Source organism: Thalassophryne amazonica, chromosome 4 (genome assembly GCF_902500255.1).
Source record: "Thalassophryne amazonica chromosome 4, fThaAma1.1, whole genome shotgun sequence".
NCBI lineage: Eukaryota > Metazoa > Chordata > Actinopteri > Batrachoidiformes > Batrachoididae > Thalassophryne > Thalassophryne amazonica.
This window is the reverse complement of record NC_047106.1, coordinates 84,969,178-84,993,723: the sequence shown is the minus strand read 5'-3', so window position 1 is coordinate 84,993,723 and position 24,546 is coordinate 84,969,178. Positions and strand designations below refer to the sequence as shown.

General features: G+C 39.5%; 1 protein-coding gene across 1 annotated transcript in view; it reads right to left on the bottom strand.

Annotated features, from left to right (window-relative positions):
• clpb (caseinolytic mitochondrial matrix peptidase chaperone subunit B) overlaps positions 1-24,546 on the bottom strand; it is a 128,828-nt gene that overhangs the window by 41,335 nt on the left and 62,947 nt on the right. Inside the window, exons 7-8 of the mRNA XM_034168191.1 lie at positions 15,296-15,410; positions 2,031-2,108 (exon numbers count right to left, since the gene is read on the bottom strand). Of these exons, the coding sequence (XP_034024082.1) occupies positions 2,031-2,108; positions 15,296-15,410 (193 nt within the window). The remainder of the gene's footprint in view (positions 1-2,030; positions 2,109-15,295; positions 15,411-24,546) is intronic.

The window sequence follows — 24,546 nt, the reverse complement described above, 5'->3', positions numbered from 1 at the left end:
AACCAAAAGTGTTGCGTTTATATTTTTGTTGAGTGTATTTTATCCTCCTAAGACCCAGAGGTTCTCATGAAACAAAACTTAGTATTATGGTCTAGACAACCAAAAATGTCATGTCCACATATGTGGATGCCAGGCCCTAGGAAGTTATATCAGTTTTCAGATTGATTTTAGCCTCCATATGCAAAACGTTTTGGAGAGTAAAACTATGCGTCCAACAACTCACTGTGTTAAGATGTGTGTGATGTGTAGTATCATCAATGCACGATCACTCTGGCATTGGAAACAATATGGCGCCTGTCAGTCAAAACCCTGCGATTCCAATGCCACAACACTCTGCATACATGCACTCTAAATATGTTTTTTTAATCTGAATGTTTACCATCAGTGCACATCTCAAAAGGTTTTGAGTAATTATTCTAGGTGTGTTCGTGTTTTGCACGTGTGTGCACTAGTTGCCAAACAAGTAATAACTTATTAATATTTGGCCACTATTGTCATTCAGTGGTCTGGGGTGCAGACTGTGTACGAACAAGATAGAAAGGGTATAAATCTTTTAAAACAGTTTTCTTCAGTTTCACTGACTACATCACAAGAATGTCTCAGCTATTCAGCGATACATACTTGAACCAGGGTTAGGGTTATATGGTACTAACAGCAGGTAAAGAAGCGAACAGATCATGACAGTGTTCCACTGGGAAGTGGATGTTTGTACAGTATGCCTTCAAATTACTGAGAAAAGAACACAAAAGACCACAGTTGTCAAACAAACAACAACAACAACAAACACTTTAATAATTGATTTAACACATTTAGCTCAACAGAGACTGTTGTAAATCAGAGTGTAATTCTTTAGTGGTCCTATGCCAGAGTAAAGATCACTGGAAATAGTCAATGGGCCTACAGCCAATTTTGAACTAATCTGTATCACCTAAGGTCACAACATATTATTTACAATGCAGTCCCTTGATGGCCGACACAAAAATCTATGACTTTTCCGGAGAGTATAGCAAGGCAAAAAAAAAAAAAAAGTTTTGACTATTGATGATCAAACATGAATTAAGATGAAATAGACTGTCAAGTTTTTTTGTTGCTGTAAAATACTGCTCCTGTGAGTTGTACATTTTGGCTGAGTGACTGATGCTCTGTCTCTCTGTCCAAGGTGGTTTGATACAAGATACTGTGGAGTGTGCGTTGCAGATTGCTGTACATTGGAAGAGGATAATTACAGTGACCATCTCTGCTACTCGTGATGAACTGTGGGTCACTTTGCCCACTGGACTTTTTATTAGATTGGCACTTCCATTAACTCCGTTTTGCATATTTGACAATTAATTCTGCTTTGTTTATTTGATCTTTGCCATTGTTAGTATGGTCAAAGCAGTAGGTCACCCCTGAGTCCAATCTGCTTGAGGGTTTCTACCTCAAAAAAATGCCAAAGGGAGTTTTTCCCCTCTTACCATTGTTGCCTATGTGCTTGCTCAGGGTGGCTAAAGTGAGATTTTACACTTGTGAAGCTCTTTGGTGTAACTTATCTTGTGATTAGGCACTATATAAATAAGTTGAATGGAACTGACAAATAATGCGGTATACTTTTAAAGATGACTGCAACATTTTTAGATTTTGATTCCTATACAATTATTTGACCCTTTCCTGGCTATATTTACTGCTCTGGGACATTTAGCCATTTTTGTGAGGGCCACGTTATCCTGAAACTGAATTGTGTCATTTTCCATAACAAAATCTTGTTTGGCTCTTGAAGTAAAATGGACAAACAAGAATCACTAAAATGGTTTAAGTACAAGATGTATCTGGACTGAGTAATATGGAGTGTCCTTTAGGTGTTTTTACATTTCAGAAAGTGATGTCCATGGTTTTATGACTTCATGTGTTCAGCAGTTTTGGGTGAAAAACATATAATACACCCAAAACAGAATCTCTATTTCCTTTCGTGTTGTGTTTGTTTTGAGACTGTGTTTTCTCTGTGCCATCCAATACTGAGAAAAACCAAAGAGGAGACGGATAAGACTTACCAATTCCTGAGGACCCGAGGAAGAGGAATACAAGTGGGTGCTCTTCATCGTACCACCCATTCTCTTTCCTCCTGATGGCTAGATTGAGAATAAGAGATGGGGTGTTATTATCTCAACCATTTACATCTTTGTTAGTTCAGGAAATATTTTTAGTTTAAATCAACTAAAATAAGCTGACTGGAGGGCAATGTGTATGCCAGAAACTGTGATAAGAGTTAAAGAGCAGAGATCAGAAAAGGGTCAAAAAAGGAAAAAGCAAAGAGAAAACAAAGTAAGAGAGCAAGATGAGAGACCTCCAGAAAGCTACCCACCAGTGCCTCTCCTCCCCCTCAGTCAGTAGGGCCATTAGCCAGCAGTAATTGTGTTAGCCTCCCTGGCGCGGCCATGGTGAAATCAGTTTAGCATGGATCGCAGCCTCACACACACACACGGACACATGCTCGCTTAAAGAGGAGTGCCCACCCAACCCTGCCATCACTCCAGCAACCACACTTACCCACATACACAAAGACAAGATGATGATGTGGACTGGAGGGAAGTAAAGAGTGCATTTGGCTGAAGCTTCAGCCACACGACAAAGAATACAAACTTATCCAAATCTGAACCTGCTGAGAGGCCGGTGTTAAATCACAACCACAGATAAACAGGATTTAGCCAACAGCAAAAGAAAAAAAAAAGCAAGTGAAAGAGTTTTCTGCTGTGCTCAGTTTGTCTCATTCAGCATTTATGTTAGTATTTAAGAAGTTCACTAAGAAATGGCTGCACCTCCCTGCAAACAGGCTTGGAGCAACAGCCACACTAACCGGTAGTCATGTACAGTGCCAATTTGTACACCATCACAATGGAGGTGCTTGTTGAGTTGAAAAGACTTTTAGTTCAACTCAATAGGTTTAACAAAAACACTGAACTAACCACTTAGGAATTACAGCCCTTTTTACACCAAGTCCTTCCATTTTCAGGGACGTAAGTAAGTGGTCAAAGTAAATATAAGGATTAATGTTCATAGAAATCATCACTTTTATAGCCAGCTTTCTTTAGACAAGACAGGGAATGATACATGAACTACAGCCTGACTGATATAGTGACTGTCCGATAATATTGGCCAATATATAATGGCTGAGCAGATCATTGTCATTTGATTGGTGGATTGTATGTCACATGACATGGATTATTCGTACCATTTGCCATTGTGTTTCATTGACTGTGCGATAGTTATTTTTAGCGTACAATTTTGGTACTATATGAAATGTGCTATTGCACGCCGCATGCTCACACTGCCGGGGGCAGTGTTTAACTAAACATGGCGGAATTTGTTTTGCTGGTGGATGACAATTTGAAGGAGCTAACTGACTGACAAATGCACCATGACGTAAGCCGTCTGGAGGCTTGAACAGCTGTTCGGATGAAGAGAATGAAATTAGGATGAAAAGCTGAACAAATTTCTGATGCGATTTTTCACTAGAGTGAGGAAAACAGACGGCAGTCTGTACACAATGTCATTGCACAGCATCACAGACTACATTGCCAGAATTGTTTTTTGCAAGTTGACTGAGAACAATTTTGGACTCAATTTAAAACTGTTGATGTCAAAGCACCAGTGACGAACACCAAAATGTAAGCCCCTTTTCTGTACTTTCTGAATTAATAAAATATCAACTGACAAGGATCTATTTTTGCTGTTATATAAAACAAACAATGAATGATTTTCATTCTTTCAATAGAACGAATATTTCATTCAGTGAAAGATGGAACGCACCATTCAACTAGTTGGTTTGGGTGTTGGATTCTGTTTGTTTGTATTAACAAAAACAAAAGCATAGACAGGACAGATCAACAATTAAAAAAATAAATAATCCAGTGACTCTTGTGACCATGTGACTGGCAGACAGGTGGACCTCCAAGACCTCCATAGAAAGATTATCCCAATTTCATTCTATTATAGGCCTGTCACACCTTGACGATTTAGCCAGCATATGCCAACTTATGAAAAAGTTAGGGAATATGCTGGCTCCACTGAATAGACATTATGGTGATATTTCTCTAGTTGAGAGGTGCTTCACATAATTAATCAGAGGCTTCCAGTGGTGACAGAACCTATCCAGCTGGCCCTATTTTATTAATGACTGGTTCAGATGATGAAGAGAAAAAAGAAAGAAATGTGTCTCTTAAATAAAAGCTCAACTTTAATGATTAAGTCTACTCCACATGGGGGTGAGATTTGAGGAACTGAAGAAGAGTGAGTCCTCACAAAGACACGTACCTGAAAATATTCAAGGAAATTTGATTCTGTGGCAGGCAGAGCTTTGACCTCCCAGTATTGATGTATAAAAATGTTGATTTTGAGAATCTTACAGTTCTTCACTTTTAAGACATGGAAGATTTTGTCATACTGAGGGACAGAAGGAAGGACAGCAATTTCTTTTGACAAGCACAACCTACAGTTGTGCCATTAAATAGTTTGTCCAGAAAATGGTGTTCCCACTGTGTAGTATTCAATGCTGTCAAGCATGACTACAACCCCCATCACCCCTTGGTCACCTTAGTTACAAACAGACAGGGGCAAAGCAACCAGCTGCCATTCATTTTCAATCACAGTGAGAATTTTACAGCGATGAGACAAGTGGTCACTATGATGCCAGCTAGAGTGGGATAAAATAGAAGAAAAGTCTATATTATGCAAAAGCCGAGTGATGTGACACAGTGACTGCCAATCCAAGTGAAGCCAGCATGGCGGCAGCGTGATGTATGTTGGTTGGTTGGATAAACAAAATACACTCCCAGGCAGCTGTCATTATGTATAAATAAAATATGTTTGCCATTTTTTCTTTTATTTTGTAAAAGGTTAGCAAGAAATAAACAACATTTTTTTACTCCCAAATGTCGGTATCAATCCCTACAAAATCAATAGTCTCCAACATGAATATTTCCAAGTCACCAAATATGTCTGGGACTTCATTTACATGAATCATTATGAAATACAAACAATAGGCAGTTCACAAGAAACTAAGTAACTGTGCAAGAAGGACACTAGTGAGGGAAGTGAACAAGACAACTCTGAAAGAGTTATCTAACTCTGTGGCTGTGGTTGGAGAGCGCCACATAGTGAAACTTTAGTCTGTTGCATCACCAGTTATACAGCTTCATTGTGGTGCGGAAAAGAGAAGGATTCTCTTAAAAAGAAAATGTGAAATTTCAGCTAGTTTGCTAAAAGTCAGTCTGTCAAGAAATTGAGTTAGGATACTGCATTACAGACATGAGATCTTCGTGTTAAACTAGCAACTAACAGATGACTAACAAAGATGGATGGTAGACAAGAGACAAAAAGAGAGCAAACCAGAAAAGTAAAAAGAGTAACAGCATGGAAGGAAAGAGGTACAAATGAAGATAAGGGGAAGAAAATAAGGATGTGGAAAAATAAAGAGGGGAAACAGAGGCGTGATGGAGATAAAGATCGGGTGAACGAGGTAGAGAGACAAACGAGTGTGTCAGAGATGGTCAAGAGAGATGAACAGTGACACGAGAGGCTGCAAAGCTCTGTGTGTCTTATCAACGGCTGTGTGAATGACAGCGTAACCTTCTGAGTGTGTTTTAGCTGATTGAGAGCGACTTTGACAGAAGGGCACATCGACATTTCTCAGAGGACCCCGACAACAGGGAACGAGGAAGGAGACAACAAATGAAAACTCACTCTCATACGTGCACACACACTGTGTACTGGACAGGTCTGGTTGGCTCTAACATGATTACAGAGGGATGATTCTCTTCAATAACTCTTAGCCCTGAGAGCTAAACCTGGATCAATCAAGCCTCCTTCCTGAGCTGCTGTAGTATTTTCTACATGTGTGCACGTTTTTGTGCGTACGCAGCTCACTGTAGACCAGCTGTTTGTCAGTACTGGTGGAAATGCCCATTTTGAAGATAAGATGACGCAACAAAATGCACATTTTTGCTTGTGATGCAAATATTTAATCCTGCAAATCTGTTTTCAGAACTTCAAATTTAACAGCACTGCTTACTGTATTTGTTTAATTCAGTCATTTTTTGTGATGATGTGGATGCAGATCTATGAGTTTGTGTCTTTGATTTAAAAAAAAAAAATATTCTCAAAAACTGATCACATATATTTTAATCAAGACAGGAGGTTATGTGCATTATATACGTGACTGTCCACAGTTCCAATCTGGCCCAGATTTGGACAGAGATCCCGTTCCGGCAGAGTAAAGAATATTTTTGAGCAGCACACTTATGATTTGTGCTTCTTTTTTATTACTTTGGAAGGCACACACCCATTGGCTATTATACAAATAATGAATGTTTATGAGTTCAATGGTACGAATATTTCATGAGGTGAAAGCTGAAAAAACAAACCATTCAACGAGGTGAAGCCGAGTTGAATGGTTTGTTCCAACTTTCACCGAATTAAATATTCGTTCCATTGAAAGAATGTAAAAACATTCATTATTTGTTTTATATAACGGCTAAAATAGATCCTTGTCATTTGATATTTTATTAATTTATAAACAACAGAAAAGGGATTTACATTTTGGTGTTCCACTGTAACGTGTCAGTGATGCTGTGCACTGACTTCGGACTTCCATACAAAAAAAAAAAAAAAGACTGTGTAGTTCCTCAGGCCAGCCAAAATCACATCAGCGTTTCATGCGAACAGGTCTTCATGCATCCAGACGGCTGACAGCGGAGTGGATTTTGTGTTTGTGTAGCTGCGTCAGTTAGCTCAATCAAATCATCGTGTCGTTGTCCCGCACGCGCACACACACGCAACCGGCTCGCTCGACTATGTACGTCCTCAATGCAGCGGGAAAAAAAAAAAAAAAAAAAATCACGTCAGAAATGAGTCCAGTTTTTCTTTCGCTGCTAACAGCCTCCAGACAGCACAGCGGATTTGTTGTGTGCGCGCACGCACGTGTGGGCGTGCATGCATGTGCGCGCATGCATGTGTAGAGTGCAATGGTACCAAACGTATGGAACCAAATTTGCACTCTAAATGGAACCAAGCCGCACTATAAATGCAATGCAACACAAATGGGATGAATTAATCCATGTCATGTGACATACAAAGCACCAATCAAAGAGCTGATATTTCACCAGTCAAAAACTGAAGAAAAAAAAAAAAAAAAAGCCACTTTTTGCGACTGCTTCGTGATGCAGTGGAAAAGAGTACACCCTTTTTCTGTTAGAAGCGATGCTGTGTTTATGCAGGCTGTCCCCAGAAGTGGTCAAATCTCACAATATCAAGCAGGGAATCAAACGAGACTGCGCTGCCCCATTGTAAATATATTATATGTTTTGTTCTCTTGCATGTTTTTTTAAATCTCGTTATTTGTAGCACACACTATCCTCTGCATCCCTACATCTGTCATTTGTTGTCTCCTTTTCTATGTTCCCTCTCTTTCCTGGGTCCATTTCCTCTGCTCTCCAACTCTTTCACTTCCTGATGCTCTTAGTTTAGTTTATTCCTGCATTACGTATAAAAACACACAAAATATCACATGGTATTAATAAAAATGTCCCAAACCTTATGGCATGTGTGTTGTACACACATTTTGCATGCTTACTTCTTGGGCTTAATATATCACTCCATGTGGCCTTTCACTCTGTGTGTGTGTGTGTGTGTGTGTGTGTGTGTGTTGCATTCACTGTAATAGTTCTCTGGGATCAATAAGTTGTTTCCTTTTCACTACAGTGATGACATATATGGCTTTCAGGACAATTTGATATCATAACGGTCATTAATCTTCTTGCCAAACACTACAAGTCCCATGATACTCTCTTCCTTTCTGCATTCCCAACAAACCTCGCGCTGACACCTGCAACTAGTCGAATTAGCACCAGTGCCAAAAGCAGTTTCAGCACAACTAAAGTTCAAAACATCAGATTTTTTTCCCTCCCCAGATTTAGCCCTGTTGGCACAAAGCTGGAGATTTTCTACACTTGAAGACTGACCTTTATCAAAATGCTCTCCCTCCTGGGTAAAACGGACATCAGCCTCACATTCTACTGAAGTATCTTGAAACATAAATTGCAAAATAATGCTCTCTTTTAATTTAACTATCCATACAGCTATTTTAATGCACCTTATGAACATACACACCAAATCTCAGGGCAATGTTTCAAAAACGCTGTCACAGTCATGTGTTTACCACTGTATTACATGATTTTTTTTTTCTCACAATTATACTTTGGAGACTGACAACACCAGTTTCTGAAGTTGAGAAAGTGGAATGTTTCCACAGTTATGCTTTTTGCAAGTCTTGAGTTCTGTAGTGTCACTAACTTTTAGAATCTAAGGAAAGTGTTGGCACCATCCCCAGGCACACGTTCCATCAATTGTTTAATTTCGGGTTTATTTTCCCGTTCTGCTGTATCTTTCATCTAGAATTTGCTCAGGTAGTGGCAATCATGTTTCTCCATGTTACTGTGGGCCAGCGTTCTGCATTCATCTGATCTTTTCTTTTGTTCAAACTGCATCAATAAACATCCAATAGTTGTCCAACACACAACGCTCGCCTTTGGACTAAAGAATTTTCATGATGTACTTACACCCTGACGTCGTCATCAATATATGCTGCATCTCCCCCATACTTGACACTGATTGGCTTATAGGTAGGTGTGTGTGTGTGTGCACGCATCTGATGTCAGCTTGTTTTTAATTAAAAAAAAAACACTTCAGTTTGAACAGAGAAACATTAATAAACATATTCCTTTTATTGTAGCACTATTATTGGGAGGGTATTTTTACCAGCAGAACTCGACGGCACTTTCCATCAAAACTGATACTTTTTTTTTTTTACTTTTACTGCCTGCTGCAGCAATATACAAAGCAGATGCTTTATCTTTAAAAAGCAGAAAACACAGACAGCATCACAAAGTCACTGAGCTGTACTAGGTAAATTAATGAAATTATTGTCAGTTTCTTTACTTCTTCTGCTACTGTATAATGTGTGAATAACCTGCCTCAACTTCATGCAATTTGCCAGAGAATGTTTTTACACTGGAAACACATTGGACTGTGGTTCAGTCTGATCTGGACCAAGACCACCTCTTTTTAGACAAACCATGTTTTGTCCTTCTGGACCAGACAGCGGTGCAACACAACTTTCACACCTGCTCACAAACAAGGTGTTTGTGAAGCACCCTTAAACACTCTTTACACAGGGATGGGGTCTGTCCAGTGGGCCTTGTGCGGTCATGAAATCGTGTTGAACGTTGCATGACACCAAAGAGGGTCACCAGGATCTTGCAAGGTCCTCTAGGTTTCCTCTCACAAATCACCATGATCGCAATGGTCACGGTGAAGTATGAAGCGGCACCTGATTTCCACAGAAGAGTCGCCAACCTTGGAAGATGCACAAATGCCACACAGGCCAGAAAAACACCTCACATACCACCAGACAGGCGCGCACATACCATGGCGTTTTTCACTGCGGAAACAGCAGATCCTCCACTGTAACATACCTGGAGTGACGTGAGTTTGGACATGAAGTCAGGAAAAAAGCAGTATCATTTCAATATCACAGCCAACTCAATCGCAGATGTGGACACCACAGTTTGTGCAGTTACTTAATATAAGGACTTTTAAATTCCAAAAATAAGAAAGATAAACAAGATGGACACTGATCAAGAACTAAACAGTTGATTTTTTCAGGAAGCCTTCAGCCTGTGGTGTGTATCAAAAGAACCTTTGAATTCCAAAAAATAAACAAGGTGGACAAATACGCGGATGCTGGACAACATACTGGATTTTATTTGATGAAGATGAACATGGCCTTCTGGCCCACAGCATTGGACGTTGGAAACACTACAATAAAAATGTGAGTACATTAGATTTTTTTCACTCTTTAATTTGGGATTTTTGTGCATTGTTCTATTATACTTTGTCTGTTTAGCTTTATTATTTAATTGCTGGAGTTTAATGGAGTGTGTTGATTCCTGGGAAAGCCCTATATAAATAGTTACTATTATTAATAACGAACGTGATTCTTCAGTATACAAGTCACACAACCTCCCAAACTAGTTAAACAACAACAAAACAAAATCAGAGACCAGCGACATATAATCCGGAAAATACACTACTTAGATTTCTTCAAGGAAAGCTGATCTCCTGTTGGTTATAAACACAGCAATAGTTGCTCTCCCCCCAAAATATTACAGATTATAATAACACTTCCCTTGTTTATGTAGCCATAGGAGTGAGTTGATTATTTTCACAAATCTAAACAGAAAAAGTCCAGGATCATAAAACTAGCACAGTCTCTCTGTGGTACAGCATCCTTGTTGAACACTCATCTATGGATCAATACATGGCCTCCATGGATGCCTGGTGTAATATCAGCTCTTTAGTGTCTGCTATGTTATTGTGCTCTAACTCATCCTCGCTACACTTCTTTGTGCATTACACTTGCTCCCTCTGTCAAAGCTACAAGCTTTCAGTTTCTCAGCTCCTTCTCTAGCATCTCCTCTCATCAGTGTTTGGTCTGTTTTTGCCTCCTGCTGCCTTGTGTCTCTATTTTTTTTAACCTCCCTCCTCTACCATCACAGACACTATCCCTTTATTTGAATACTCAATATGTGCTAACATCAGTTGAGAACTTGCTACCCAACCATTACTGCAGTATGTACTAGATGTAAATTAGCAAGTAGTAGGTACATGAATCAGCTGACCTATGCCGCGACCATTTTACCCATCCTTTAACCCAGATGTTTACAGATTATACATTTGCACACATTCATGTATGCTGTGAAAGTTTCGATTTTGTATCTATGTATCAAATCAACTACGTATCAAACTGTGTCAACTATGTACCAAATTTTATTTTTGTTCATGTTAAGACACTACCAGTTATAAAAGCACAAATTGCTGAAGTCAAATGTTTAGATAAATGTTGATAAAACAGTAAGAGCCCAATACAAATATGTGGTTTTATGAAATAGTAATAACACTATATTGTAATCATATCAAGTGAAAAAGCTGTCATTTAATTTTCTTTAACCTCATTACGAACCCTAAATTGCCCCGTCCCAAATTTTCTGGATCATGCTGCAGACCTAAATGCAGCAATGGATCAGTCCTGTTCAAAATGACAAATGTTACAAAATCTTTTGGGCCACACAGTTCTTGATCCACTAATAAAATAAAAGATCTGTGCCAAATTTTATTGTAATCGGACATTGTTTAGGGGTCCTCCACAAAGCAACAATTTTCCCCAAACAAGAAAAAAGGGGAGACGACTTCCAGTAATGTTCTCCTCTGGGTGACCAATCAACCACCACTTTTTGCGATTAGAAGCCAAAACATGTACCTGTGAAAGAAAAATAACGGCATTAGAGTCTTCTCCCGTTAGGGTGACGTTGCCTTGCTAGTTGAGGGGGAGGAAAATGTGCCACTCTGGGGGACCTATAAATCTTATGTGATTGAGTTCAAATTTGGTCTGCACCTATAAAACCCCAAGTGTCACAAAAACAACATGAGGCCTGAAGTCTCTCACAACTTTTATTTTTTTCACTATATAACATGAACAGCCCTACAATGTACAGTAGTGTTCAGAATAATAGTAGTGCTATGTGTCTAAAAAGATTAATCCAGGTTTTGAGTTTCTGTGTAGGCTCTCAGTTGTCCAGGTGGTTTCCATAGTAGAGAAGCTTGTATCTTCGACTGGACTGGGTTGCTTGACGTGAGGACGTTTCGCTTCAAATTGCAGAAGCTTCCTCAGCTAAAATTCTTGCTCTGGTAGTCTGACTTCTGTCTTGACTCTTGTAGAGAAGAATAAAACAGAAGCCAACAAAAGCTGGAGTTTTTTTTTTTTTTTTGGCTTCTGTTTTATTCTTCTCTACAAGTATCAAGACAGAAGTCAGACTACCAGAGCAAGAATTTTAGCTGAGGAAGCTTCTGCGATTTGAAGCGAAACGTCCTCACGTCAAGCAACCCAGTCCAGTCGAAGATTCAAGCTTCTCTACTACCCAGGTTTTGAGTATATTTGTTATTGTTACATGGGAAACAAGGTACCAGTAGATTCTCACAAATCCAACAAGACCAAGCATTCATGATATGCACATTCTTAAGGCTATGAAATTGGGCTATTAGTTAAAAAAAAAAGTACAAAAGGGGGTGTTCACAATAATAGTAGCATCTGCTGTTGACGTTACAAACTCAAAACTATTATGTTCAAACTGCTTTTTTAGCAATCCTGTGAATCACTAAACTAGTATTTAGTTGTATAATCACAGTTTTTCATGATTTCTTCACATCTGCAAGGCATTAATTTTGTTGGTTTGGAACCAAGATTTTGCTCATTTACTAGTGTGCTTGGGGTCATTGTCTTGTTGAAACACCCATTTCAATGGCATGTCCTCTTCAGCATAAGGCAACATGACCTCTTCAAGTATTCTGACATATCCAAACTGATCCATGATACCTGGTATGTGATATATAGGCCCAACACCATAGTAGGAGAAACATGCCCATATCATGATGCTTGCACCACCATGCTTCACTGTCTTCACTGTGAACTGTGGCTTGATTCAGAGTTTGGGGGTCATCTCACAAACTGTCTGCGGCCCTTGGACCCAAAAAGAACAGTTTTACTCTCATCTTTCCACAAAATATTCCTCCATTTCTCTTTAGGCCAGTTGATGTGTTCTTTGGCAAATTGTAACCTCTTTTGCACGTCTTTTATTTAACAAAGGGACTTTGGGGGGGATTCTTGCAAATAAATTAGCTTCACACAGGTGTCTTCTAACTGTCACAGCACTTACAGGTAACTCCAGACTGAGAGCTGATCAATGGGTGAGCCTTTGCCATTCTGGTTATTCTTCTATCCATTTTGATGGTTGTTTTCCGTTTTCTTCCAAGCGTCTCTGGTTTTTTGTCCATTTTAAAGCATTGGAGATCATTGTAGATGAACAACCTATAATTTTTTGCACCTGCGTATAAGTTTCCCCCTCTCCAATCAACTATTTAATCAAACTACGCTGTTCTTCTGAACAATGTCTTGAACATCTCATTTTCCTCAGGCTTTCAAAGAGAAAAGCATGTTCAACAGCTGCTGGCTTCATCCTTAAATAGGGGACACCTGAGTCACACCTGTTTGTTCCACAAAATTGACAAACTCACTGACTGAATGCCACACTACTATTATTGTGAACACCCCCTTTTCTACTTTTTTTTTTACTAATAGCCCAATTTCATAGCCTTAAGAGTTTGCATATCATGAATGCTTGGTCTTGTTGGATTTGTGAGAATCTACTGAATCTACTGCTACCTTGTTTCCCATGTAACAATAAGAAATATACTCAAAACCTGGATTAATCTTTTTAGTCACATAGCACTACTATTATTCTGAACACTACTGTAAGTATATGAAAAATGAAGTGAGGTTGATCACACAAAACATGAAATATCTTGGGTTCCCACTGTCTGGAATAAAACAGAAGTCAAAGTAAATGTAAGAATCACTTTTTTTAAAATTGGCATTTTTCGTAACACTCCAACTTTTTCCTGATTTGGGGTTATATATCATCCGGGTACTGTTCGACTGCTACTAAATGCCTACTGAGCATTCAGATGGATATTTGTGGATTTAGAGAAAGTTTATGACAAGGTCCAAAGAGAAAAGTTGTGGTATTGTAAGTGTGGCGTGGCAGAAACATATATGAGGGTGGTGCAGGATATGTACATGGACAGTGTGACAGCAGTGAGAAGTGCAGCTGGGAGTGAGAGATGCATTCAAGGTGGATGTGGGACTATATCAAGAATTTTTTTTTACAATGGTGATGGACAGGTTGACGGACAAAATTAGACAGATGTATACATGGACTATGTATGCAGATGACACTCTGATCTGTGGTGAGAGTAGAGATCACACTGACACTACCCTGTAGAGGTGGAGATATGCTCTGCAGAGAATGAAAGTTAGTAGGAGGGAGCAAGAGTGAGTACATGTGTCTGAATGAGAGGGAGCCTGGTGGACTAGTGAGACTGCAAGGGGTAGAGGTGGTGAAAGTAGATGAGTTTAAACATTTGAAGTCAAGTATCCAAAGTAATGGAGAGTGTGGTACAGAGGTAAAGATGAGGGTGAAGTGGGTGGAGAAAGGTGTCAGGAGCAATCTGTGACAGAAGGATATCTGCAAAAGTGAAAGGGAACGTTTATAAGACAGTAATGAAACCAAAAAGACAGGAGGCAGAACTGGAGGTGGGAGTGACAAAGACTGACAGGATGAGGAACGAACATATCAGAGGGACAGCACAGGTAGGACAGTTTGGAGATAAAGCCATAAAGTTGAGACAGATTGTGTGGACATGTGCAAAGGAGGGACCCAGGGGTATATAGGGAGAAGGATGCTGAGGATGAAGCCACCAGGCAGGAGGAGAAGTGGGAGCCCAAAGAGGAAGTTTATGGATGTGCTCAGGGAGGACATGCAGGTGGTTGGTGTGGCAGAGGACAGGGTGAGATGGAAATGAGCGGTCTGCTGTAGTGACCCCTAAGCAGCTGAAATACATAGAAGATAGTAAACTTGTATGAGGACCAAGTTGGAAGACAAGGCTTTAAGGAATGATGATGGTAACACTTCAGAGGAGCATGGAGGTCACAAAGTGAAAAGAAGAAAGGACAGCAAAAGGAAGAACAAACAGTGGGTGTGATGGAGATCAAGTGGTTGAAAAAAATTCTGAAAAGACAGAGATGAAGGGAGAAAGTGAGTGAGTGGAAAAAAGCCAAAGGGAAAAGGGACAGCGGGGGAGAGGAAGGGGATGGGGGGGTGGGGTCTGTAGTATGTCTCCTCTCTGTAATTGTGTTAACTGGCGGCTCTGAGCCTAGCCTCTTCAGCTGTCACACACACACACACACACACACACACACACACACACACACACACACACACACACACACACACACACACACACACACACACACACACACACACACACACACACACACACACACACACACACACAGCACCTGTGTGTGCCTGATGGACAGCTCATTCATCACAATTAACCAATTACAGCCTCCACCGGTCTGTCTGAACCCGCCTACTGCTAGAGGGAAGGGAGGAGAGCTACACAAAAAAAGTAAAAAATTGTAAAAAGAAAAGGAACGAAAAGATGGTTGCACAAGAACGAGTACAGAAACACATGAGGGGGCTGAAATCAGTAAACAAAGTGTGTATTCATGTAAATTCTGTGTATTCATGGGGCATGATGTTATGTGCTTTGCTTCATATCCGTGTGGATGAACACATCCACCTACCTGAAGCCACAGTATTGATGGCTCCTTCCTGCCCAATGATGTGCTCCTTCAGCCTCCGTTCGAGTGGAAACTTCCTTCTCTCCTCCGCTTCCTGCCGAGCTACCACCTCCTGGAACTAGACAGATGTAAAAAGATAAATGCAAAGAAAGCAGTTATAAAGTCAGTCAAAAAAAGGAGGGTTGGGGTTTACAGTGAAGAAAAGAGAAAAGTGTTTGAAATGAACTTTTGCTCATAGTTGAGGCATCTTTTTCCATCAACTTTGGATCTTCATCATAAGACACACATATGAATCCAGCCTCAAACAAGGTCTGAAGCATGACTTGAAAAATCTTTCAAGGTTCACCTACATTACTTTAAAATAACCAAAGACAAGATGTAATCTGAGACAATACTTTACCCACTAACTAATACCAGAATGAAACCAACAAAAGCTGCACGCCACACATAAAATAATTGTCAATTGATTGCAGGCAAGGGTGAATTGAGAGGAATCCAAATCTCTCTACCAGCACCTTCACTCCCAACCTCTTAAGGGCCTTTCACACCAAGCACGCAAACGCAGCGCGTATCGCTCTAAAACCCATTCATTTCCATGAGAAATGTTGCACAAGTGCTGTGTCGCAGCACAATACGCAAAAATCAAGCTTGTGCAATGCTACGCTGCAAGTTCAACTCAATCTAACTATCACCACTGCACACTGTGACATAGCTTCATATGTCCAAATGAGGCATCAGGCCAAAACATGGAAGATGACAAGAATGCAGAAATGTGTACCAGAGGAGCATCAGAATTCATTTATACACAGCGGTTTTCTAAAAAAATCCTTACAAATTTTTTTTTTTTTTTTTAACCTCAAGATTAATTTCTGATTACTGTACATTCTGCTCCACCACCGCCACCTCAGGACTAGGACCCAGGACTAGGTGGAGAGATTTTATCTCCACACTGGCCTGGGAACGCCTCAGGATCCCCCAGTCAGAGGTGGTCAACGTGGCACGGAAAAGGGAAGTCCGGGGACCCCTGCTGGAGCTGTTGCCCCTGTGACCCAGACCTGAAAAAGCAGTTGAAGATGAGTGAGTGTATGTTTTGACATTAAAGCACATTTTTTACATTAGAAAACTTGCAATTAAAATAGCTTTACATAAAAAAAGACTTTAGAAATCTTTGATGTTCATCTGTGAATTAAAACCACAACTTGTCCGTTGTTGTTTCAGATTAGACGATTTCTTGATTAACATCATAACGACAATCTGCGGTTGTGAGGCCAGTTGAACATACCGCCAAATTCTCTAAAACACATTTGGAGACGGCTTATGGTACAGAAATGAACATTCACTTCATGGGCAGCAGCTCTGGTGGACATTCCTGCAGCCAGCATGCCAACTGCACGCTCCATGAAAACCTGCAACATCTGTGGCATTGTGCTGTGTGATAAAACTGAACATTTTAGGGTGGCCTTTTATAGTGGCCAGCCTAAGGTACACCTGTGCAATAATCATGCTGTCGAATCAGCATCCTGATATGCCACACCTGTGAAGTGGGATGGATTATCTTGGCAAAGGAGAAGTGGTCACTAACACAGATTTAGACAGATTTGTGAACAATATTTGAGAGAAATAGGTCTTTTGTGTGTATAGAAAATGTTTTAGATCTTTGAGTTCAGCTCATGAAAAATGGGAGCAAAAACACAAGTGTTGCATTTATATTTTTGTTGTGCCTATAGATGATTTACTGCCCTCTGCTGGAATGGTGTGATTCCAGAATATAATAATGAACATCCATTGTTCACTGTTGTTAGCTAATATGCCTAATTTCTCCAAAAATATTACTCCTATCAACTTTGTTTCCATGGCATTTACCCTTGACCCAAAATACATAAGCATACGAAACAGCAAGTGTGAGCTCTCCCCAGTTTGTCCGCGAATGAAGCCATATACACACACACGCATGCACAGAGGCCACTTAGCTTTTAATACATAGATATTTATTATAAACAACAGGAAAAAAAATGATGTAACAATGACTGCAGTGTGTCTGTTAATAAGGATTTCTCAATGTGACAAACCTCATGATGAAATCTTTTCAACCTTTAATTACGTCCTCATAGACTATGTGGTTGCTTTTAATGTTGTATTCAGGACAGAGTAATTACTAAAATATAAATTTGACTATTCTAGTGATTATGAATGCTTTGAAATTATGTACAATAGAAGCGGGACTTGTACCTGTGTAAGTCTCTTACTGACTGAACTTTGAGCTCATGGACATGTTGAATGATTTATTCATGTAATGTTAAAATATAAAAGGAAATTGCTTTTTGAAATAATAAAATAGTTGGTCTTTGACATTATTTGTTTTTTTTTTTTTGTTTGTTTGTTTGTTTTAGAAGTGCAGCACCAGGTGTTGGTTTTCAGAGACAACAGGTGAGCTGGACCCTCAGGACATTTGACCAGATAAAGGTCTCCTCTGCAGCTTCACCCTCTTGGTGGAGTTTTTGGAGACACTTTTCTCATGTTTTGAAGAGCAGAGATGTTCTCTTCTTCCATCTGGACTTCAGGTTTTAGTGTTCAGCTCCATCACTGGAAGTTTTGAAGTGCATCTGTATTTGCAAGGTTCAGCAAATGTTGAAATGTCCCTGATGTGGGACAAGTGAAGAAATATATTTCTTAAAATATATAGAAACAAGAAACAGTGCCATGTCATTTTCTTTAAGGTCTGATTACTTGATAGTTTAAAAAATAAATTAAAAAAATCTAAGGTATATAAAGTTGAGACTGTGCTTGTACTCACAGCAGGAACCATTAAAAAAAAACTACTGTGTAGATTTGGTAAAAATAAAATTAGATCAAACAATTTACAAATATAAAACATTCACTCAGCTTGACTGAGTCTTTCTACAGCTAAAGGCTAAGCAAATGTTAGCTGATAAAACTTAAGTGTTCCGTGGTGCACTAACATTACATTTTATTTTCAGATTACTCTCACCTCAGACAAAGCTCCGTTGCTCAAACTGGGTGTATACATATCCAAAAGTGAATAATTTCAGATTGAGTACACCGGCTGCTGTGTCTCTCTCTGATCGTGTCTGTGGGTCTCGGGCCAGGCCAATCGCTTCAGTCGCTGAAAAAAGTTCCTCGCAGCAGGGTGATGTCCATCACTTGTTCTTTTGCTTTTTGCTCCAAATCTTGTGGTTATGACTTGGAGATTGAGTGTTTCACTTTTTCCTGTTGCGAATCCATGATGGCAATTGTCAGCGTTGTTCATTGGACAGTGGAAAAGCCAGATAGTGATGAAATCTCCACCCCCTCTCCACATCCAGACGTGATGTTGCTGCATCCACTATTCCAAAAAACGCGCATGAATGCGGCAGAATGATCGCGCAGCACGCGCGGTGTGAAAGAGCCTTTAGTATATGCCAGAAATGTTCTTGTCACTCTATCTCTGTGTGTGTATTCCTACAACCTTCCTTTTGCCTCTGATGTCAATATTTAATCTTTCCTCATCCCGTCTTTTCTATGATTGTTTTGTGTGACATTCCCACACCTTGCCCTCATGCTTACTTTTCTTCCCTCACTCTTGCTTGCAGCCGCCCCGAGACTCATTCATCGTCTCCCCATTGTTCCTCAGACTGCTAGTGTTCTAGCCTGCAGTTGAGATGAAATGTTTATTCTCTCTCTCTATCTTGCTTAGTTCTGGACTGCTGTCATGTAGGTAGGTAACTATGGATAACTCAAGTTTTATTTAAGAACACAGGAAACCACACTTCTGCTAATATATAATATACCTAACATGTGAAATATCTATGGCAGAGACATCAGCCTCCTCAGTCAACTATGTCTGGAGATATTCACATGCAACAAAATGATAAGTTACAGTTCCACCACAAATAATGATTTGATAGTAACCACACACACACACACACACACACACACACACACACACACACACACACACACACACACACACACACACACACACACACACACACACACACACACACACACACACACACACACACACACACACACACACACACACTTTCTGGACTACAAGTCACAACTATCTTTTTAAACAAGTTTGGGACATCTTGCAACTTACAGTTGTATGCAAAAGTTTGGGCACCCCTGATAATTTTTACAATTTTCCTTTATAAATCATTGGTTGTCTGGATCAGAAATTTCAGTTAAATATATCATATAGCAGATGAACACATTGATATTTGAGAAGTGAAATAAAGTTTCTAGTATTTACAGAAAGTATGCAATAATTATTAAACAAAATTGGGCAGGTGCATACATTTGTTCACCATTGTCATTTTACTGATTTGATTACATTTTAGCACTAATTATTGGAACACAAAATTGGTTTGGTAAGCCCATTGACCCTTGACCATCTTACACAGGTGAATCCAATTCACCTGTTTTGCAATTTGCAATTTGCAAATGTTTCCCCTCTTTGCATCTCTTCTAATGAGTGACAACATGGGAGCCTCGAAACAACTCTCAAATGACCTGAAAACAAAGACTGTTCAACATCATCGTTTAGGGGAAGGATACAAAAAGCTATCTCAGAGATTTCAGCTGTCAGGTTCCACTGTGAGGAACACAGTGAGGAAATGGAAAACCACAGGCACAGTACTAGTTAAGGCCCAAAGTGGCAGGCCAAGAAAAATGTCAGATAAGCTGAAGCGAAGGATGGTGAGAACAGTCATAGTCAACCCACAGACCTGCTCCAAAGATTTACAACATGATGTTGCTGCAGACAGTGTCTCTGTCTATACAGCGCCCTTTGCACAAAGAGACGCCATATGATGCTGTAATGCAGAGGAAGCCTTTTCTCCGTACACGCCACAAACAGAGTTGATTGAGATTGATTGAGATATGATAAAGCACATTTGGACAAGCCAGCTTCCTTTTGGAATAAGGGGCTGTGGACTGATGAAACTAAAATTGAATTAATTGGACACAACAAGGGGCGGCATGCATGGCTGAAAAAGAACAGCATTCCCAGAAAAATGCTTGCTACCTACAGTAAAATTTGGAGGTGGTTCCATCATACTGTGTGGCTGTGTGGCCAGTGCAGGTATTGGGAATCTTGTTAAAGTTGAGGGTCACATGGATTCCAGTCAATATCAGCAGATTCTTGAGAACAATGTTCATGAATCCGTGACAAAGCTGAAATTGTGCCGGGGCTGGATCTTTCCACAAGACAACGGCCCTAAGCACTGCTCAAAATCTACTAAGGCATTCATGCAGATGAACAAGTACAATGTTCTGGAATGCCATCTCAGTCCCCAGACCTGAATATTATTGAAAATTTGTGGTGTGATTTTAAGCGGGCTGTCCATGCTTGGAAACCAACAAACCTGAGTTGTTGTGTAAAGAAGATTTTTTTTTTCGTTTTATTTATAAAGGGGCCATGTACAATAAAAACATAAATGTTTCCATTTGATGCACTGTACCAGAATTAGCTTAAAGCTAATTTACATCTGCAGTCCCTTGGCAAATCACAATTAAAACATAAATAATAAAACATCACAAAAACATGAGCTCAAAGCTGCAGAACTGTAAATCACCCACACAGACATATACACTCACATCCACACCACTGAGTCATGGCTTTCACAGAGAAAGCTGACTGACCAAAAGCAGTACGATGGAAAGGCACAGAACAGTCTCTTATTGAAGATATTCTGGTAGATCTTATAGACTGCACTGGACGAATATTAACAAATTCACATAATGGGGAAGGAGCCAATCCATTCAAAATCTTAAATGTAAGACACAGATTAGAGAAGTTTATAATTCTCAAAACTAAACAGATGCAGCTTTTCTAGAATCCTGCAGTGGTGATATAGCATAGATTTTTTTATCTAAAGTTTTTAAAGTTTGTTTATATAGAAATTCCAGTAGCTTAACAGTCGTTTCTTCAGTCTGCCCCCAACGTGATACCATATGACAAATGAGAAAAAAAAAATCATAGCATGCATAAAGGTCTTTGCAGCATCCATTGAAAGACAGCCTCTAATATGCCTAATATATCTAATATGAATGGTCCAAAATACCTTCAACCAGAATTCACTCTCATTGGAAGCTATAGGAAGCGTTTAGAGGCTGTTATTTCGCTCAAAAATTCTTGAAAGGGTAGTTGTAAAACAGCTAACTGATCATCTGCAGAGGAATGGTCTATTTGAAGAGTTTCAGTCAGGTTTTAGAATTCATCATAGTACAGAAACAGCATTAGTGAAGGTTACAAATGATCTTATGGCCTCAGACAGTGGACTCATCTCTGTGCTTGTTCTGTTAGACCTCAGTGCTGCTTTTGATACTGTTGACCATAAAATTTTATTACAGAGACTAGACCATGCCATAGGTATTAAAGGCACTGCGCTGCGGTGGTTTGAATCATATTTATCTAATAGATTACAATTTGTTCATGTAAATGGAGAATCTTCTTCACAGACTAAGGTTAATTATGGAGTTCCACAAGGTTCTGTGCTAGGACCAATTTTATTCACTTTATACATGCTTCCCTTAGGCAGTATTATTAGACGGCATTGCTTAAATTTTCATTGTTACGCAGATGATACCCAGCTTTATCTATCCATGAAGCCAGAGGACCACACCAATTAGCTAAACTGCAGGATTGTCTTACAGACATAAAGACATGGATGACCTCTAATTTCCTGCTTTTAAACTCAGATAAAACTGAAGTTATTGTACTTGGCCCCACAAATCTTAGAAACATGGTGTCTAAGCAGATCCTTACTCTGGATGGCATTACCCTGACCTCTAGTAATACTGTGAGAAATCTTGGAGTCATTTTTGATCAGGATATGTCATTCAATGCGCATATTAAACAAATATGTAGGACTGCTTTTTTTGCATTTACGCAATATCTCTAAAATTAGAAAGGTCTTGTCTCAGAGTGATGCTGAAAAACTAATTCATGCATTTATTTCCTCTAGGCTGGACTATTGTAATTCATTATTATCAGGTTGTCCTAAAAGTTCCATGAAAAGCCTTCAGTTAATTCAAAATGCTGCAGCTAGAGTACTAACAGGGACTAGAAGGAGAGAGCATATCTCACCCATATTGGCCTCTCTTCATTGGCTTCCTGTTAATTCTAGAATAGAATTTAAAATTCTTCTTCTTACTTATAAGGTTTTGAATAATCAGGTCCCATCTTATCTTAGGGACCTCATAGTACCATATCACCCCAATAGAGCGCTTCGCTCTCAGACTGCAGGCTTACTTGTAGTTCCTAGGGTTTGTAAGACTAGAATGGGAGGCAGAGCCTTCAGCTTTCAGGCTCCTCTCCTGTGGAATCACCTCCCAATTCAGATCAGGGAGACAGACACCCTCTCTACTTTTAAGATTAGGCTTAAAACTTTCCTTTTTGCTAAAGCTTATAGTTAGGGCTGGATCAGGTGACCCTGAACCATCCCTTAGTTATGCTGCTATAGACTTAGACTGCTGGGGGGTTCCCATGATGCACTGAGTGTTTTTTTCTCTTTTTGCTCTGTATGCACCACTCTGCATTTAATCATTAGTGATTGATCTCTGCTTCCCTCCACAGCATGTCTTTTTCCTGGTTCTCTCCCTCAGCCCCAACCAGTCCCAGCAGAGGACTGCCCCTCCCTGAGCCTGGTTCTGCTGGAGGTTTCTTCCTGTTAAAAGGGAGTTTTTCCTTCCCACTGTCGCCAAGTGCTTGCTCACAGGGGGTCGTTTTGACCGTTGGGGTTTTTACGTAATTATTGTATGGCCTTGCCTTAAAATATAAAGCGCCTTGGGGCAACTGTTTGTTGTGATTTGGCGCTATATAAATAAAATTGATTTGATTTATTTCTAAAAAAGGAGGATCTACTAAATATTGATGTATTTTTTCTGTTGGGGTGCCCAAATTTATGCACCTGCCTAATTTTGTTTAAAGAATTATTGCACACTTTCTGCAAATCCTATAAACTTCATTTCACTTCTATTAAATATCACTGTATTTGTCTGGTAGATGATATATTTAACTGAAATTGCTGATCCAAACAACCAATAATTTATAAAAGGAAAATCATGGAACTCATCAGGGGTGCCCAAACTTTTACATACAACTGTATATTCCAAAGTCACATCTATATGAAAAAGTACTGCATTATCATCTATGGCCACAAGATGCCACCATCTATACATGTGACAAGCTGTTCCTATGTAGTGAATGAGGTACTGCGACTGTGAGAAAGTGGTGGTCATGCACTATTAAAAAGGTTGACAACTACAATAAAAGAAGAAGAAGCAGCTCTGAATGAGAAAGATGTTCTTTGTCTTCGAGAATTGAACTTAATAAATCATGATCTCAAACAAAAACCATGCTACTAAATAAAAAGAGGGAATATAAACTTCGTACTACACTTTGTTGGACTGTTTTATATAACAAGAACAGCACAGCCTTACCTTAGCTAAGCACCAAAGCTAAGGTAAGGCTATGTCTTTTAAAAAAGTTTTAGAAAAGAGTTTTCAATTGTTCAATTATACTGAACACACTTTCTTCTATTCAGTAGCCAAAGGGGTTATGATCCATTCCTTAAGTCTGTTTTTCGGCATGGGTTTATGTACTGTCTGGTTTAGGTTGTGGATGAGGGTTTCTGGGGTTTTGTGACCACTGTACGTTTGTGTTACACTTCAGTCATTTTGGATTTCCACTTTGATATTAGTGTTCTGTCTCTGCTTGGATTAATGTTATGTGTTTAATCTTGGTTCGTGTTGGTTTGTACTCACTCTGGTTTCTTTATAATTTTACATTTTATCAAATTGTGTGTTTGTGGGCGTGATCCCGTCTCTCTGTCTTGTTCTCTTTCTCATCACAATCACCACACCTGTCACGTATTGTCTTGTTATTGTGACTATTTGTCTGTCCCGGTTTCATCTCAGTTGCTGGATTATTCTGGTTTGCATTGTTTCTGTTCTTTGTGTTTTGTATGTTCCTCACTCCCATGTTTCTTCATCTCCTTGTTACTCCATCTTGCCGCCAACTCTCCTCCAGAGTTCGTGACCATCTGCTCCCCAGTTTTTGGACTTACCTGGTTTCTGGTAAAATTAATCATTTATTAATTATTTCACTTTCTGTTCATTTTGGGTTCAGTTCCGCACTCATCCATTGCCTGAAATTAAAGATGTTCCATTATCCCGGGGACCATAAAAATAACTCATATGACATAATGACATGGGCTCCAGGATATTTCCCAGGCAGTAGAAAAAAA